The following is a 19,552-nucleotide window of genomic DNA, read 5'->3' on the forward strand; positions in this document are numbered from 1 at the left end:
GTAACACAGACATCCCAGACTATAATTGATCTGGTGTTCACTAACAGACCTGATTGAATAACTAAATCCATTGACTTACTAACTGGCATGTCTGAAAATCCCGAAAAGTGATGAAGCTATAAGTCAAGTTGACTGGTCTGATCTATTACGCAATGAAGACCCAGAGTCTGGATACACAACATTTCTGTCAGCTATTGACAAAGTGGATACCTCTTTTACCAGGAAATTTCAACGTAAGCCAAGACGGAAAACCTCTCTACCATGGCTCAACAAGGACCTCTGGAGGCAGATGAGAGAACGGGATCTTTCCTTGAAAAAAGCACTGAAGTCTGGTAAGAATGATGACAGACGTAGATTTAACATCACTGAGAAGTACGGTGGTAAGGCATATAAAAAAGTCCTCAGTTCTTCCTGATCAATGAAGCAAAAGGAAATGGCAAAGTGATTTGGGAAAATCTCAACAAACTAACAGGGAGAGGAGCTGAAAAGTCCAAAAAGCATCCTGAATTAAAGATGAATGGGATTCTAATTCAAGACTCCAATTTCATATCCACCACCTTTAACAATTTTTTGTTGACTCTGTCAGCGAACTGGCTCAAAGATTTTCAACCAAGACCACAGTTGTCACTCCCATAGATAATAATAAACCAATATTCAAAACTCTTGAAATCTCAGCATCAGCAGTGGACAGTATTATTAGCTTCTTCGGGAGCTCTAGAACAAAATATGTATTTGGTCTAGACACTGTATTCCTGAAGAAATACAAATATTCTCGGATTGCCCCTATTGTACATCTAGTTAATCTGTCCATCAAATATGGGTTCTTCCCCAATGCTTGGAAGTATGCTGCAGTGATACCCGTTTTAAAATCTCGTGACCCAACACTGGTGGAAAATTACCGACCTATAAGCATTCTTCCAGGGCTATCAAAAGTATCTGAAAAATGGGTGGCTGATCATCTGACTGATCACCTCAATCAGGGCAACTCCATACATCAAATGCAATTTGGATTCAGAACTAACCATTCTACTGAAACAGCCAATTGCTTTTTTCTGGAGTGCATTAAATGTAAACTGGACATAGGTTGTGAATTCGGCGCAGTCTTTTTGGATCTTTAAAATTGGTCTTTGATACTGTGAATCATGAGGTCCTCCTATCCAAACTATCCTCCCTTAATGTGTCCACTAAAGCCACTAATTGGATGACAAACCAAAGTCAAAGGGTTCGTCTGGGGGACACTCAGTTGGACTCTCTTTACTATAACATTGGCGTCCCACAAGGGTCAAAATTAGGCCCCCTTCTGTTTACCATCTACAGTTGAAGTCGGATGTTTACATACACCTTAGCCAACTACATTTAAACTCAGTTTTTCACAATTCCTGACATTTAATCCTAGTAACAATTCCCGGTCTAGAAAACCGTCGTTCAGTGAGGAGATCCCTTTTTCAGACCAGATATGAAACACCCGGTCTAATAATGATGGAGAGAATGTATGGTTCTTTAATAATGGGGCACACGTTGAAAATTCACTGAGACCAAACGATGGCCTGAACTGTTTCCCGATTTTTAGAGAATGTTTCACAATAGGGTTTTTAGTGTATTTGGAAACTACTAATGCAAGTTTTGAGCAGAGTAATACTGCTAAGGAGGTGGGGCCACAGGATGAGATCTCCAACGTCAACAATTATGGGCCTGTAACATCAGGGATTTCTGTCATCCAATATAGAATGATTCTTATATTAGCTGCCCAGTAATAATATTGGAAGTTTGGAAGTGCTAGACCACCCTGGGGACGAGATCTCTGTAATACGCTCTTACGTATCCAATGGTTTTTCTTGTTCCAGATAAAAGCAGATATCAGTTTATCTATGGAGATTTTAAATCTCTTTTTGTCTGAAAGATAGGAATACATTAACAACTTATGTAATATATTAATTTTAACAGTGTTAATTCTTCCACCCAAAGAAACTAAATCCCAGCGTTCAAGATCCTGTTTCAGGCGGAGTATCAAGGGAGGGAAATTGGCTTTGTAGAGATCTTTTGAAATTGTGTGTGACCCAAATTCACAAATATATACATTTCTGTGTCGTTACATGACTAAAAGATGTTTGCATGGCAGAAGGATTAATAGGCATCAATTCACTTTTTTGTAGATTAACTTTATACCCGGATATTTTACCAAATGTCTTTAGTAGAACCATCCACAGAGTGTAACTTTATGCTCTATGCCCCCTCTTTGAATACCTTTGATAATGATGTTATTACGTATTGCTATGGCTAAAGACTCAATTGCGATTGCAAACAGCTGAGGGGATAGAAGACAACACTGTCTTGGCCCACGTTGAAGTTGGAAAATAGGAAGGTCATTATTTGTGCACACTGCAGCCATAGGGGAAGAGTAAAGGACTTTGAACCAGGACATAAAATTGGGACCGAATCCAAATTGTTTTTCGAGTATAAAATAGATAATCCCACTCCACCCGATCAAACGCCTTCTCAGCATCAAGTGATTACATTATCTCTGTCAGCTGAAGAGGGATTATAACGTATATTGTGAAGACGTCTGATGTTGAAAAAAGAATGACGATTTTTAAGATAATGGAGGGAAGGACTGACTCAACAGCAGGCAATCTTAGAAAGTATCCTTACATCGCAATTCAGTAAAGAAATTGGCCTATATGAACCACATTCAAGTTTTTTTCCCCTTTTTCAGAATAACTTAAATACATGCTTGTCTCATTGTGGAGGGTAAAGAGTTTGAGGAGAATGATTCCTCAAATACGCAAAGCAAGAGAAGAGAGAGTTGATCGGATAATTAAAAATATATATTTTTTCGGAAATCCATCGGGTCCAGGGGATTTGCCACACTGCATAGATTTAATTGCTAAAACAATCTCTTCTACAGATAGCTGCTGAATTAGAAAAACAGTTATCTCAGGTTCAACTGTAGGAATATCTAAGTTCTCAAAGAAGATGTCGAGTAAGGTAGGATTACCAGCAGATTCTGAAGTGTATAATTGTGAGTAAAAGTTACGAAGCATGAATTTACCTCTAAATCATCAATACATTTGTTACCCAGCTCGTCAGTTATCTCAGGTATGGTTTGATTTGCGGTTTTCTGACGCAGCTAGTGCACTAAGTTTTTTTGCTCTGCAAGTGTGTGACTAAAAGCATTTTCATGCATAAACATTTTCAGTCATCAGCACATGCCATTTACAATTGAAATACAGTGAGGTCCAAAAGTATTTAGACAGTGATACATTTGTTTGTATCTTGGCTCTGTACTCCAGCAGATTTGTAATGATACAATGACTATGAAGTTAAACTGCAGATAGGGCTGTGGCTGTCACTAAATGTTGTGAGCCGGTGATTGTCAAGCTCTCGGTAATTGACCATTAATGAACATAAATGAACATAAACACATTTATCTCCTGGCTTCCACACAACACTTCATCAGTCTCTCATTCACAATTTGATAATGCCTCAAATTTCCCGTTGGCATCCCCTTTGTGTGGCTGTAATGCCCCCTAAAAAAATCCATGCCTTTTGGGGCCAGTGGTCTTTGTGCCCTTGGGCTAAATATAATAATTATAATTGCCTTCTTCCTTAGTGCTGCATGCTCCGAAGCACCTCTCACTCACAAGACAGACACATCAGGGACGCAACTGTGCGCGCGTCCTTATCCAATTCCGAGGTGCATATTGAAGATATTGGGAGAAGTCCACATTTACTTTTCGTCAGCCAACAAGATGACTAAGCCTAACGAACAACAAAAGCACTAGCCTATGTCAATATACACTGCTCAAAAAAATAAAGGGAACACTTAAACAACACAATGTAACTCCAAGTCAATCACACTTCTGTGAAATCAAACTGTCCACTTAGGAAGCAACACTGATTGACAATAAATTTCACATGCTGTTGTGTAAATGGAATAGACAACAGGTGGAAATTATAGGCAATTAGCAAGACACCCCCAATAAAGGAGTGGTTCTGCAGGTGGTGACCACAGACCACTTCTTAGTTCCTATGCTTCCTGGCTGTTGTTTTGGTCATTTTTGAATGCTGGCGGTGCTTTCACTCTAGTGGTAGCATGAGACGGAGTCAACAACCCACACAAGTGGCTCAGGTAGTGCAGCTCATCCAGGATGGCACATCAATGCGAGCTGTGGCAAGAAGGTTTGCTGTGTCTGTCAGCGTAGTGTCCAGAGCATGGAGGCGCTACCAGGAGACAGGCCAGTACATCAGGAGACGTGGAGGAGGCCGTAGGAGGGCAACAACCCAGCAGCAGGACCACTACCTCTGCCTTTGTGCAAGAAGGAGCAGAAGGAGCACTGCCAGAGCCCTGCAAAATGACCTCCAGCAGGCCACATGTGCATGTGTCTGCTCAAACGGTCAGAAACAGACTCCATGAGGGTGGTATGAGGGCCCGACGTCCACAGGTGGGGGTTGTGCTTACAGCCCAACACCGTGCAGGACGTTTGGCATTTGTCAGAGAACACCAAGATTGGCAAATTTGCCACTGGCGCCCTGTGCTCTTCACAGTTGAAAGCAGGTTCACACTAAGCACATGTGACAGTCTGGAGACGCCGTGGAGAACGTTCTGCTGCCTGCAACATCCTCCAGCATGACCGGTTTGGCGGTGGGTCAGTCATGGTGTGGGGTGGCATTTCTTTGGGGGGCCGCACAGCCCTCCATGGGCTCGCCAGAGGTAGCCTGACTGCCATTAGTTACCGAGATGAGATCCTCAGACCCCTTGTGAGACCATATGCTGGTGCGGTTGGCCCTGGGTTCCTCCTAATGCAAGACAATGCTTGACCTCATGTGGCTGGAGTGTGTCAGCAGTTCCTGCAAGAGGAAGGCATTGATGCTATGGACTGGCCCGCCCGTTCCCCAGACCTGAATCCAATTGAGCACATCTGGGACATCATGTCTCGCTCCATCCACCAACGCCACGTTGCACCACAGACTGTCCAGGAGTTGGCGGATGCTTTAGTCCAGGTCTGGGAGGAGATCCCTCAGGAGACCATCCGCCACCTCATCAGGAGCATGCCCAGGCGTTGTAGGGAGGTCATACAGGCACGTGGAGGCCACACACACTACTGAGCCTCATTTTGACTTGTTTTAAGGACATTACATCAAAGTTGGATCAGCCTGTAGTGTGGTTTTCCACTTTAATTTTGAGTGTGACTCCAAATCCAGACCTCCATGGGTTGATAAATTTGATTTCCATTGATAATTTTTGTGTGATTTTGTTGTTAGCACATTCAACTATGTAAAGAAAAAAGTATTTAATAAGAATATTTCATTCATTCAGATCTAGGATGTGTTATTTTAGTGTTCCCTTCATTTTTTTGAGCAGTGTACTATCCCCCATAGTACAAAAGTTTACCTCTTCTTTGCGAATAAATCAAATAAAAATAAATATTCCAAATATAGTTTGGGACAGTTGTGGGATGTGGTAGATCCCAAATTAATTCAACCACTAGCATCAGTGCATATTTTAACGCAATGAGCTGACGCAACAGATCAGAATGTTTAGCTTAAAATGTTGATAAACTATTAGGCTATTTCTTCACATTGTAAGTGCAGCAATGCAGTAGGCTATAAGCATGAATGCTCCATTAGCGGGAAAACACCATTATCAAAAGTGACCACAAATGTGATTATGCAGGTAAAGCTTTTATTATAAAGGTGCATTTTTATGGTGAAAATGATCTTCCCCAAACTTGAAAGTCACGCGCTGCTTATGTATGCCAGTTAGGCTCTACACCCCTTGTAAAGCGGATTAATGTGCTTCATTTTAAGCAGTTTTTTGGCCACTTTAGTTGTGATACAAACCTTATCAAAACATATAGGCCTATGGGCTAGACTACATGAGGTGTGCGACTATGATTCGAAAAAGTGCTGGGCATCATTCACAAGTGATAATATATAATTAATAAGTGATAGACTAATATTGTCACCCATCACACTGTTCTTGATTTAATCTTGTCTTTACATATACTAAATAATATATGTGTGAAATTTGTTTTGATTTCGAATGGACCATTATCATGCACCTGTATCTAAACGGGCAGCGGGGAAAAAATACATTTCATCTATACACTTAAATAGCGAATGGAGGGCGCTTTTCCCGTGTCATTTTTATGCCAGTCAGGTAGGCTATATACTCCTGTTGTAAATATAAGCAATGTGCTAAATATTAGGAACGTTGAGAAATAAATATAGTAGACCTGGCCTATAGAAAGCTGATGGGATCCTCCTCTTTTTACTGTAATAGAGGCCATCACTGTTTTCTCACGCAATTCCATAGCCTATAGAAGTGTTAGATTAGATTTTAGATTTAGATTTTTATTGATGTCAGAGTGATTAGAGGGACAATAAAGTGCTGAGTACCAGGCAGTTAGCACGTTTGGTAGGCTATCAGCCGCATCAGAGCTTGAAGAAGCCTGATTACCGTGACTAAACGGTCACGTGGATTTTTACGGCCTTCGTGACTCGTGACCGCCGGTGTGGCGTTAATACGGTCACCATAACAGATCTAACTGCAGACTGTCAGTTTTAATTATCGTGTATTTTCATGCATATCGGGTGAACCGTTTTTTTGTACATATTTATGGCACCAAAAGTATTTGGAAAAATTCACTTATGTGTTTTAAAGTAGCATAAAGTTTTCTATTTGGTCCCATATTCCTTGCATTTGCAGTTTGTTTTGGTTGTGTTTCAGATTATTTTGTGCCCAATAGAAATGAATAGTAAATAATGTATTATAAACTGGGTGGTTCGAGGCCTGAATTGTGATTGGCTGACATCCGTGGTATATCAGACTGTATAATCACAATGACAAAACATGTATTTTTACTGCTCTAAGTACGTTGGTAACCAGTTAATAAGGCACCTCGGGGGTTTGTGGTATATTTTTTTTATTTAACCTTTATTTAACTAGGCAAGTCAGTTAAGAACAAATTCTTATTTACAATGACGGCCTAGGAACAGTGGTTTAACTGCCTTGTTCACAACAACAGATTTCTACTTTGTCAGCTCAGGGATTCGATCCAGCCATCTTTCGGTTATTGGCCCAACGCTCTAACCACTAGGCTACCTGCCGCCCCTATATGGCCAATATACCACAGCTAGGGGCTGTATCCAGGCACTCCACGTTGCGTCGTGTTTAAGAACAGCCCTTAGCCGTGGTATATTTGCCATATACCACAAACCCCTGATGTACCTTATTGCTTAATTTTGTCATTTTGGAGTCACTGTTATTGTAAATTTCAATATAATATTTTTCTAAAAACTACATTAAAGTGGATGCTGCTATGACTACAGATAATCCTCAATGAATTGTTAGTAATGACACAATACATTTACCATTCATTGGTAAATAATCAAAAAGTGCTGTAATTTCTAAACGCTTCATGCGATATGGATGAAAATGCCCTCAAATTAAAGCTGACAGTCTGCACTTTAACCTTGTAGTCGTTGTATCATTGTATATTCCTCACTGTATATAGCCAATACATTTTGTATTGAATATCATAGTGTAATGCACATAAGGTTTAAATAAGAAAACATTGTCATAATGAACAGCTAGCTAGCGTGTGCTAGGGAAGATCTCAATTGCATACTCCTCACGTCCTCTTTCCTCATTGCTTTCTCACAGCCCATTGGAGGGAAAGGTCAGGGGGGAGGGACCTCTGGCTTTCTTATCCAATGGGTTTTAAGGAGATGAGAGAGGATGCGAGGAGTAGGGCCAATACTAATAACTCCAGACCTGAAGAACTGCAGTATGTGCTTTTGTTCCAGCCCTTCGCTAACACACTTGATTCAAACAATCCTCAATGTAGACCAGGATGAGTTGAATCAGGTGTGTTAGTGCTAAACTGGAAAAACTGTTAGTGCCTGCTCTTCAGAACCAGGGTTGGTGCACTGCTGCAGACGTAATCTACAGAAGTAGTATTACTAGCCCCACGTTGCCTAAATCCTATGCTCTCCCACATCCCTCTCGTTCAAATCCCAGGGCTGATGGGGTAAATCTGGGGGAATGAGCCGGGAACCAGAGTGTTGCTGGCATCAGAATCTCTGGTGCCACCTACTGAAAAATAATTCTATGTTTGTGCCCTTGAGGCACTTAACACCTAACCTGCTGCACGGACGCTCCTCTGTGGCTGAGCCTGTGCCGCTCCAGCCTCTCGTGTGTGTGTGTGTGTGTGTGTGTGTGTGTGTGTGTGTGTGTGTGTGTGTGTGTGTGTGTGTGTGTGTGTGTGTGTGTGTGTGTGTGTGTGTGTGTGTGTGTGTGTGTGCGTGCATGGGGTTGGGAATTTAAGATAGGAAAACGTTTCGATGAAGTTGTATGTTATGTTCTCCAGGCTCCCTGAATGCGCGGCACGGCGGCAGCAGCATGGAGGAGCGCTCACTGGAGAGCCAGTCGGTTCCGACGGTGGTGGACAGCTACCCCGAGGTGGACAAGGCCATGCTTGTGGAGCGTATTGTGCGTCTGCAGAAGTCCCACGCCCGCAAGCAGGAGAAGATAGAGTTCATGGAGGATCACATCAAGCAGCTGGTGGAGGAGATCCGCAAGAAGACAAAGTGAGTGAGAGAAGTGGTAACACTCCCAGCAGAAAGCACACATGTACTACTCCTATTTTGACTTTTTCTCCTTGCCGCAAAAGAAAGATGATGGAGCTGGATAAGGATTTTTTTTACTGGCAGTATGTGCTTTTGGCTTGCCATGTGCAATTGGCTTGCCATTGAATTTTTTTATTTTTATTCTACAAAACTGTTTGGTCTACTTGCGCTGTTGGCATGGTTTGTGTTTTGCCACACTGGATGCTTGGGAAAGTATGGCTATAACAGCTAATACAAGCAGCCTAGAAAAACATGACGCTAATGGTTAGAATAGTCAGCAAACTAATGCTAATGTAAGGCTTAGCAGAGGTCTAACCAAAGTGCATGCTAATGACGAGCAGAGAGTCTCTACCATGGGAGCTGATAACTTTAATTTAGCCTTAACCTGGCTTTAGCCTCCGCTAACTCACTCTGCTCTTACAAACTCTGCTTTGATTTGCTGACACCGTCACAGAGTCAGGTGGTGTCACGTGACGTCATTCCTTTTAGAGTGCTTGGTGGATTCTTGAAGGCTGTGTTTGAGTGATTTTTGGCAGGTGATTGGCACGTCATCTGTTTATCAGTGTCTTGTCAGCCAGTAAGCATTTCGCTCGCTCGCTTTCTCTCTCTCTCTCACAAACACACATACACTTGTCCACCCCCTCTTCTGACAGACAAGACTATCGGATATTTATAGCTGCTTGGTCCATGATGCGTCAGTGTCGATCACAAACGATGGCATATCCATATTCATGCCCACCTCCAAAGCCAAACAGACAGTATGGAACACATCACAAGCTAGGGGAACACGCCACTCCTTACCATGTTTAATCACATTAAACACGTTATCAGCAGCCAGACTATTGAGTGATAGCTGGAGAGAAGAGTTAGGGTTATGCAATTGTTTTTTTAGGGACACAATTTTCTGTCAATTTTGCTGTCGACTAACTGACCCCGTTAACTAGTAAACAACCGTTTAAATGAATTCTAAATAGTAAAATGACGTAACCAACAGAAAATACTTGCATGCTTTTGGAACAGACTTTTTCATCAAAAGCATAATTGAAACTTGTGACAATAGCAAGTAGGGATTTTAATGGTTAACTGTTAATCGGTTAGCCAGCGAAAATACATTTGACCAGTCATGCTTATCGGTCTATAGGTTAATTTGCATACTTTAGTGGAATTAAATTGGTGCGTGTGTCTTTTCGTTAGTCGTCATGTATCTACGATACACACTCACAGCATACAGAGCGTAGTTTTAGGAGCGGAATGGCCAATAACCCGTCAGCTCCTCAAGAAGCTGGTATTGGAGTGAAACGTGCTTTCATAATCCCAGTCATTGTGCAACAAATAACAATTCTAAATGTAATCTTGTATATAAAAAAAACGATCTAAATATCAACTTGTAATTAAAGCTTGCCTCCCATTCGCCATTTGAGGGCATAGGCTCTAGACAACGGTAGGCAGGATATCTGTGCATCACCCACTTTATTTGTATTGTAAATTATTATAATATGTTTTTGTACTTTCCCCCCTTTTTCGCCCCTATTTTGTGGTATCCAATTGGTAGTTAAAGTCTTGTCCCTTCGCTGCTTCTTGACACACTGCTCGCTTAACCTGGAAGCCAGCCACACCAATGTGTCTGTCCGAGGAAACACCGTCCAGCTGGCGACCGTAGTCAGCTTGTAGGTGCCCAGCCCGCCACAAGGAATCGCTAGGGTGTGATGGGTCAAGGAAATCTCTGGTGTTTCACCGGGTGTTGTAACACTTGTAGCTAGCTAGGGAAACAATGAACCTAGCTAGGTAAACAACTTGTAAGATCACACACATCACGTAACGTTAGCTAACGAGCAGGCCAGCTAACGTTAGGTAGTTAAACAACAATGAACATAGTGCCAAATCATGTCATTGCTACCCTGCATGAATCTGCTGGGAGCTAACCAACCAGGTTCAATGTTAGCTAGTTAACATTAGGCTCTAACTAGCAAAGCAAACAGCTCTGGGATACAAATAATAACATATGCTAGGGAGCCAGCCAGCTAATGTTAGCTAGCTAGCTAACAGTACACTTTAGCTTGAAATGAAACCACTTTCTGTCAAAATTAGAAACGTGTAATATCTGAAAAGGTAGCTAGCTGAAGCTAGACTATCTTACCCATATACATCATCATGCATGATGGACGCGTCTCCCTGTCACGGATGCCATGCCATGGTTGCCCTTAGTTTGAAGATGTAATCCGGAGACAGGTGTTTTCCCCATCTCTTTAGCTATCACACTCATACTTTAGCAATCATAGACCGCTGTGCCACTCGGGAGGCCCCCCTATTTTTATTTTTATTTTTTTAAGGTATCTGTGACCAACCGATGCATATCTGTATTCCCAATCATGCGAAATCCATAGATTAGGACCTAATGAATTTATATCAATTGACTGATTTCTGAAATAGTTGAAGTTGTTGCATTTATTTTTGTTCGTAGACTATGATTTGGAGCTGATGCTAAGGAAATGAACAAGTGAAACATTGAAGCGTTATAGCCTACGCACACACACATACTGATTAGATGGGTGATTTTGATTAATAGGGTCTTGGCAACCCTCTCTCCTGTGGTGACCTGCTTAAGTAACTCTTATGGGCACAACTACTGCCATTAGGGCTCTGATTGAATGTGCCCAACAGTTTAAAATGGCAGCCCTTTGAGTATTGCGTGTGGATGGCAGTCACCTGAAATGGTAGTCTAATGTGCGCAACTGACTGGACTATTGTTTCTCTGCCCCCTACAGGATCATCCAGAGCTATGTGCTGAGAGAGGAGTCGGGCGCCCTCTCTTCAGAGGCCTCAGACTTTAACAAAGCCCAATTAGGCAGGCGGGGGGGCATCATGGCCTCCCTATACACCTCCCACCCGGCTGACAGCGGCCTGACCCTTGACCTCTCGCTGGAGATCAACAGGAAGCTGCAGGCCGTGCTGGAGGACACGCTGCTCAAGAACATCACACTAAAGGTGGGTCCCCCAAACACACTGTCTCACCTTGTGTTGCGGGGAATAAAAGCCCCAGAGTTCAGTTTATTAAGCTATACAATTAACTTCTGCTCACACTACCTACCCCTGCACTGTTTTTATGGTTGACATATCAGTCAGTAACCATGTTTCCATCCAACCATTTTATGCAGATGAATTACCTGACACATAAAACAACAGGCATGATGCAAACTAGAAAAATGTACAGTACATTTTTTTGTCTGGAATAAAGATTAAGCAACAAATTGCAGTGGAAATGCTTTTATGCACACACAGGGACGGCCCGCTCATTAACTTCTTGGCGCTACGGATCCCGTTACCGGGATCATTTTCCTAAACCACCACTGAATTGCAGAGCGCCAAATTAAAAAATAATCCTAAAAATATTTATAATCATGGAATCACAAGTGAAATATACCAAAACACAGCTTAGGTTGTTGTTAATCCACCTATCGTGTCAGATTTTGAAAATATGCTTTACAGCGAAAGCAATCCAAGCGTTTGTGAGTGTATCAGTCAATGCTAGAACAGTTAGCCTTATATTAGCTTGGTCACGAAAGTCAGAAAAGCAATACAATTAATCGCTTACCTTTGATAATCTTCGGATGTTTGCACTCACGAGACTCCCAGTTACACAATAAATGTTATTTTTGTTCGATAAATATTAGTTTTATAACAAAAAAACGCCATTTGGGTTGCGCGTTATGGTCAGAAAACCACATGCTCGTTCCGTTCCTGAAAGGCAGACAAATTCCAAAAAGTATCCGTAATGTTCGTAGAAACATGTCAAACGTTTTTTATAATCAATCCTCAGGTTGTTTTTAACATACATAATCGATAATATTTCAACCGGACGATAACCTACTCAATAAAAGAGAGAAAGAAAATGTCGAGCTACCCCTCTCGCGCGCAGGAACTAATCAAACACCTGACTCGTTTTGAAAAATCTCGCTCATTTTTCAAAATAAAAGCCTGAAACTATGTCTAAAGCCTGGTCACAGCCTGAGGAAGCCATTGGAAAGGGAATCTGGTTGATACGCCTTTAAATGGAGGAGGGGCAGGCAACAGAACAGGGATAAAAAAAATAAAAAAGCACTTCCGGGTTGGATTTCCTCAGGTTTTCGCCTGCAGAATCAGTTTTGTTATACAGACAATATTTTGACAGTTTTGGAAACTTTGGAGTGTTTTCTATCCTAATCTGTCAATTATATGCATATTCTAGCATCTGGACCTGAGAAATAGTCCGTTTACCTTGGGAACGTTATTTTTCCAAACATAAAAATTCTGCCCCCTAGCTGAAAGAAGTTAACCTTGTTTTTCACAAGCGTAGCAGGCTGGGAATTCTGCAAACAACATTTCTAGCAAGGGCTATTAGCAGGACAATATATATGTATCACATCCGACCGTGATTGATTGATTGAGTCCCATAGGGCGGCACACAATTGGCCCAGCGTCATTTGGGTTAGGGGAGGGTTTGGCCGGCCGGGATGTCCTTGTCCAAAAAATAGGCATGGCGGGCTTTTGGTTTCTCTCCCACTATAAATAAATATTTTGGCCTTTATAAATATAATTTTGGCCTTTATTCAGATTACAAACGCTCACTTTCGGTTATTTGAAAATGAAATAATCACCAAAATATTGTTATTTTTTAAACAAAGCGATTATTATTTCATTTAGAATTATATAAAAAACCCTTAGATATTCTCATATATCAGATTTGCCCTAACTAAAAATGCCCCTTAGATATTAATTTAGAATCCTTCAATCCTCTAAATGTAATTATTGGCGGAGAGTCACGTCATTGAAAAATATATTTGTAGATATACTGTAGGCCTACCGTAGACAACACGAGTCTCACTAGTGTTGAGTAATGTGCTGTTAAAAGTGGTGTATGTCTAATTTATTTTGAAAGGATATGGAAGTTAGAAACAATAGGGTTTGAAGCAATAGCCTACCCGCGTGTGGTCAACTATTTCAGCATCGTTTCGCGCTGCTCTGAGACAAGCATGGGGACTGGTCTTGGTAAATCAATTAGATTTTTATTTTCACTGAATCTCTGTTTGTGTATTGGTTAGACTATAATTAGGGTGTGGAAATGTTATGCTCTTAGTACTATAGCCTAGTCCCGACCGTCATGTTGTACAGCACCATATTTTCCTAACGGAAACCCAGAGGGTTTCGCTTTTCGTTTTTCTTGGAATAGAAACACTAATGTTAATCAAATTAATTAAGCTACATTTCTTCAAATCAATCCCATATACTATATTCTTAGAAAAAAAGGTTTTAAATTCTCTAGTACAGCCAATATTGAAGACTATCAAATGCTTCTCAAAGATGCCCTCTGGTGGTCAAACTAGCAATAACTAGCATTAAAGGCAACAATGGCTGACAATTATATAAACCGGACCAAATCTGAACCAATCATAGATGTCTGTTTCACAAGTTTGTAGAGTACTGTACAGTAGAGTACAGTAAAACAGTATTGAGATCTATGTTTGGGTCAAATCAAGGCCGGTTCGGACCTGACCAAAAATCTACGTTTGTAGAAGTTGAAATCAAGGCCAGAGCAGACGAACCAAATTTCAACCACTTTTAACATCCATGGATGTCCTGCGTTGGTCATTGCTCACTGGGATATTGTTATGGAAAGCCACAAATTATGGTAGCTGGCTTCACAGATATCACAACCGGCCGTGATCTGAAGTCCCATAGGGCGGAGTACAATTGGCCCAGCGTCTTCCGGGTTAGGGGAGGGTTTGGCCGGGGTAGGTCGTCATTGTAAATAAGAATTTGTTCTTAACTGACTTGCCTAGTTAAATAAAGGTAAAATAAAAATACAAGTAAGATACTGTACCTGCGTAACAGAGCGCTGGTTTGGTGAACTATCCTCGCATTATGAGTTACCTTGACTGAAACCCAAAATCTCATGTTAGCTCCGAGAACAAATGCCTAGTGGGTTATTGTGGTTTTGAGTTGCAGGTTTGATGCCCAATTGTTTGACCAGCAGAGTATTGCCCGTGGTAGAAGGATTAGTCTACTGGGGTGATCAGGCAATCAAACAATCTCTGAGGAAAGTACCAAGACGATACGCATCCATCCCTGCTGCAAGCAACTTTCTGTTTTTCACTGTTTTTCCTCTCTCTCCTCTCTCGTTCTTTCTTCTGTGTGTCTTTTTCACCATCTTGTTCCCTCTCTCTGTCTTGTACTCTCTCTCTCTCTGTCCTCATTCTCATCTTCCATTTCTCCAGTCGTCTAACTTTGATGACCTAGAAATGTGCAAGGCGAAGGACTCCAAATGACCCACGGGAAACAATGTAGTCCAGCTCAGAATATTTCACTGTTGAATGGGTTGCCTGATGTGTGTCTCTCTCTATCTCTCTGTAGGAAAATCTTCAGACGTTAGGGGCGGAGATTGAGCGACTTATCAAACAGCAACGATAGCTGGAGGACATTGCTCAGAGGAAGTGGCGCATGCTAGACGAAAGTGTCTGAAGGAAATTATAGAGGACCAAGTGAAGAGGGAATGTTGAAGACCCCACCAACTATCTTGTGCCACATCAAGAATTTAACTGAGACACACACATGCGAACGCACACACACACACGCACACACATGCACACACGCAGTGTAAAGGAACAATTTGAATGTTGAATACCAGTCTCCTGTTCAAAACCCCCATGTTCTCAACTCTTCTCTCCAATGGGATGAGTACTCAGATCCTCTGACCAATGGATTGTCCTACTATCCCCCCCCCTTGCATAATCTAATACACTTTCCTGGGATGCCAAGGATGGCTTTATTTATGAATGAATTGAAAGGATTATGTTGATTAGCATTTTCTGAAGCCAGTTGCTAATGCAGGTCCGTGTGCATGCCAATCCTTATTACTCTCCCAAAAAAGTGTTTGTGCCAATTTGCTGAATATATTTTTGAATTACCGCTGTGACCCCTAACGCATACAGTAGTACTCTCACTGTGAACCAGTAACTAAAGACTACTAATGCACTCAACGCACAACCCTTCAAAGATTTGTCCACCAGGTCCACTTTCCTTTCTCACCGTAGCCCTACAAAGCACTTAAGGCAAAAATATTACTTGAGATGATCATTCATAACTTGTATTTCTATGCATATCTCCCATTGACATCAAATGTTCTATTTATGACAAAGTATTTGGAGTCAGGATTCGCTAGTTGGCCTACATTCTGCAAACACCAATGTCAAAAAGAACTCCTGGCTTGACCCCAAATGTCCTACTATGAAGTTGTATAAATAATGAGTTCAGCTGGAGAATCTAGGGCTGGTCTTTAGTTGTTAATTTAATGTGATTTATTTATTTCTGTCGGTTTTGATTGGCATTTAATGTTGTCTTTAGCTTTTCTGGAGTTTAAAATCAAGTCCATTGCGCTCTCTCCTTTCTGTTCTTCATTTTGTCCATTCAATGAAGGAAATCTTTTAATATTATTATTTTATATTCAATTGTTTCAATTGTATATTCAATTGCCATCCTTTCTCACACACCCTTGTTTGTACTCTCATTAATTTGTAGGACGAAGCATTGTAGCCGCCCACATTTGCTTCTTCACCAGTATATTCTTCAGCTGTCATAGTGAGGGGTCACCTGGCCGAGCTGGAGGCGTATGGTCCCGGGGATGGGTGTTAACAACATTTACATTTAAAGGTAGCCCGACCACTCGCTCAGAGAAGAAGAGCTGACATGCACCTGCAACACACTGGCTTCTGGCCATGCTTTTGTCAAGGACATGATAAAGAGTGACTTTTCCTCAGCCACGGCTGCCTAGTCCACAACAAACACACCACACACACACGGAAGTATGAAGTATATGGAGAATTCTGATGAAGGACTAGCTCCTAAGCTGCAGTCTTTGGTTGTAGTTATTTTCCCCCTATTTGTTTTTTGTCACCTATGTGTAACTATTTTGACTATAGTGTAAAGGAGGCCCCTCTCGACGCCTCTGGGATTTTAGTGTTTCTCCCACCATTATTTAGGTGGGATGCCTTCTCCCTCAAACAAGTCCACTTGGCCCCCCGCTATTGAACAATCACAGGATCGATTTGTTTTGATTTGTGTAATTTGATGTTTATGGCTTGTTGGTTTGAGGGCTTTTAACTCCCGCCTAGGGGGGGAAAAATCTAGGGGAAACACTACTGTTCTTTTTGCACCCTTTCAACTTGGCAAACCGAAAACACAGGATTCACAACCTGGCTCTCTACTCCGCAACAATGCGTAGAGAACATGCAGCGTGGGCAAATGAGTCAATCGATCTTTCAGGAGCAGCTTGAGAGCGTATACAAGGAATTAATCTGAATAAATTCATTAACATAATGAAATGGCTTGCGGACATCTCATTATTATGCACTGAGGTACCCAAATACCCCAGAAGCAGAGCTATATACACTATTGGTAAAACAGTTTATCATTGATCAGCAAACTGTTGATATGGCGTAAAGATTAACGTTGTAGATTATCTTCAACCAATGAAGACTTTCACCAATCAATGATTTTTGTAACTTGTCATGTTACAAAGGCAACAATTAATGTTCATTTGACACAGCAAAATAATTTTCCTGAATCGTTTCATTACTGTTTAATTTGATTGTCAAATGAACAACATACTAGATATCTTGGTAAGACAAATGTAGTGACTGTGGATAATGTGGTACTCTTATGGTTAAAGAAATGTGTCCTCCATGACAACGAAAACATTGGAAGCAAAGCTCTAGTACCCGTTTCACACTACTGAGCCATGCACTGGCCTGGTTCCGCATCCACCATAGTTGCTGGAACATTTACTTTAAACGTGCTGGAAAGTACAATTTGAATTGTGAAAAGGGTCAAACACTGTGGTCCAAACTAGGCCTAAATTCTCACATGAAAACATTGGAGCAATGTTTATTGAATATGTTATTTCCCTGGGAGACCAGTCCACAAAGAGAGTGTCAAATTTGTCTCCCGTAACAGTGAAATTAGCAATATGAACAGATGTGTTGTGAGTGTAAAATTATGACTGACTATAGCGAGATGTTGGTATTTTCTGTTGATTGTCTTGGTGTTGTTCGATGTGCTCTGTTTGATTGAATATTCAAACTGTGATTATTATACATTTGTAGATATGATCTTCTGTAAAATGGTCAAATGTTTTTACAATTCCGGATCCAATATGTATATATGGTGTTTACAGGGAATAAAAGAGATGAATCTCTTTGTTTCTCTTCATTATTGTCTTGTTTGTATTGTCCCTTACACAGAAAGCACCCTAGTGATTTAATGTACAGCCCAGAGGAAATTGTCTTTGTAAGCATCACTAGAAACCTGTAACATATTAATACAAAAAAGTTAAGTGAAATATTAGCTTTCGTCTGAATCCGAAAAAAACTGGAAATCCAAAAGCAAATTTACCCTATGCACTAACAAGGCTTTTCAGCATAAGCAGCTTGACTACTGCTAGGGTACTGTAGTTGAATGAGTAGGTGTCCAAACTTTTCAGGGTTTTTCTTTATTTTACTATTTTCTACATTTAAGGGAAGAGGTAACAAAAGAGAGTTAGTAAATTGGAAAATAAGAATTTCAAAGTTGTTTGGATTGATAAAAAATTGGCTGACGTATTTTCTACATTTGGCGCATTACAAGTTAATCTTAAAATAACAGATGTTTAATGGGTGTGAAGCAGTGGTTAGTGATAAAAAATATAGTAATTGATAAGGAGGATTGATGTAAACGTAATGAGTGACAGTATGTGAATTTTAATATGTTATTAGTGTTTTTTATAGCACTCTGATGTGATATTTTAGTTATTTGAAAAACTGAGGTTTCAATACAAGGTTATATGATGAGTAGAGTGATTGAGCCATGAGATTGTAAAAACAGATTAACTGAGGTTGAAAGCGAGCAGGTAGTGGGACATTTGAAGTAGAAGTATGAGAAACATTATTTGACAGTTTCTGATTATTGTTGCTTGGTTATATAGTTAGGTAACACCAGTGAGTTTGAGCCAGAAGTGAAAGTATTCTAAAATTATAATCTGTTTCCATTACGTGGAGCAGTGTCCAGTAATAAAAGTAGAATGAAATAAGTATTGACTATTAAGCTGATAAGACAGCATCAACTTTTTAAAGGTTCTACATTTGTTAAACAACTGTTTTGTATTTTACTAAATTAATGCAACAGGTTAAACTAATAGGATTACCGGAAAGGGGCTCTGGGATTGTTCATTTTAGATGGGGTCGACTCCACTCAATGGAACACTTATCTGATGGGTCTTGAATAGGATTCTTGCTTCCAGGAAAAATGGAAGTCCAATACGTATGTTAATTAAGGGAGACATAGGAGACCATGTCTCAAACAACTTTTTATTTGATGCCTGGGATCAAATATCACTGATTTCTTCAGCTGAGAAATTGACTATAATTGTGACAGGAAAAAGTATTACATTTAGAAAGGTCAACAGGAACAATCTAAGGTGAAACAGCTATTACATATGTTGAATTGAACATATTGAACATTGGTCTAGTAACGATACCAGGATAATTGGACATGGTTATAGAAGAGAGAGACCAATAATATAATTGTCACACCCTGATCTGTTTCACCTGTCCTTGTGATTGTCTCCACCCCCTCCAGGTGTCGCTTGTTTTCCCCAGTGTATTTATCCCTGTGTTTCCTGTCTCTCTGTGCCAGTTCGTCTTGTTTCCCCCAGTGTATTTATCCCTGTGTTTCCTGTCTCTCTGTGCCAGTTCGTCTTGTTTCCCCCAGTGTATTTATCCCTGTGTTTCCTGTCTCTGTGCCAGTTCGTCTTGTTTCCCCCAGTGTATTTATCCCTGTGTTTCCTGTCTCTCTGTGCCAGTTCGTCTTGTTTCCCCCAGTGTATTTCCCCCTGTGTTTCCTGTCTTTCTGTGCC

At 40.9% G+C, this 19,552-nt stretch overlaps 1 protein-coding gene across 2 annotated transcripts in view; it reads left to right on the forward strand.

The window, feature by feature from the left end:
- The window catches only part of ccdc186 (coiled-coil domain-containing protein 186), a 103,913-nt gene extending 86,042 nt beyond the window's left edge, over window positions 1-17,871 (forward strand). Inside the window, exons 14-16 of one of the 2 annotated variants that reach the window (XM_039010355.1) lie at window positions 8,373-8,592; window positions 11,397-11,616; window positions 15,019-17,871. In XM_039010355.1, coding sequence (XP_038866283.1) covers window positions 8,373-8,592; window positions 11,397-11,616; window positions 15,019-15,075 — 497 coding nt within the window. In that variant the 3' untranslated portion in view covers window positions 15,076-17,871. Of the gene's footprint in view, window positions 1-222; window positions 333-8,372; window positions 8,593-11,396; window positions 11,617-15,018 lie in introns of those variants that run through there. The other variant, XM_039010356.1, reaches the window with a different exon arrangement.
- Window positions 17,872-19,552: the final 1,681 nt, after the last annotated feature.

Source organism: Salvelinus namaycush, chromosome 16, assembly GCF_016432855.1.
Source record: "Salvelinus namaycush isolate Seneca chromosome 16, SaNama_1.0, whole genome shotgun sequence".
NCBI lineage: Eukaryota > Metazoa > Chordata > Actinopteri > Salmoniformes > Salmonidae > Salvelinus > Salvelinus namaycush.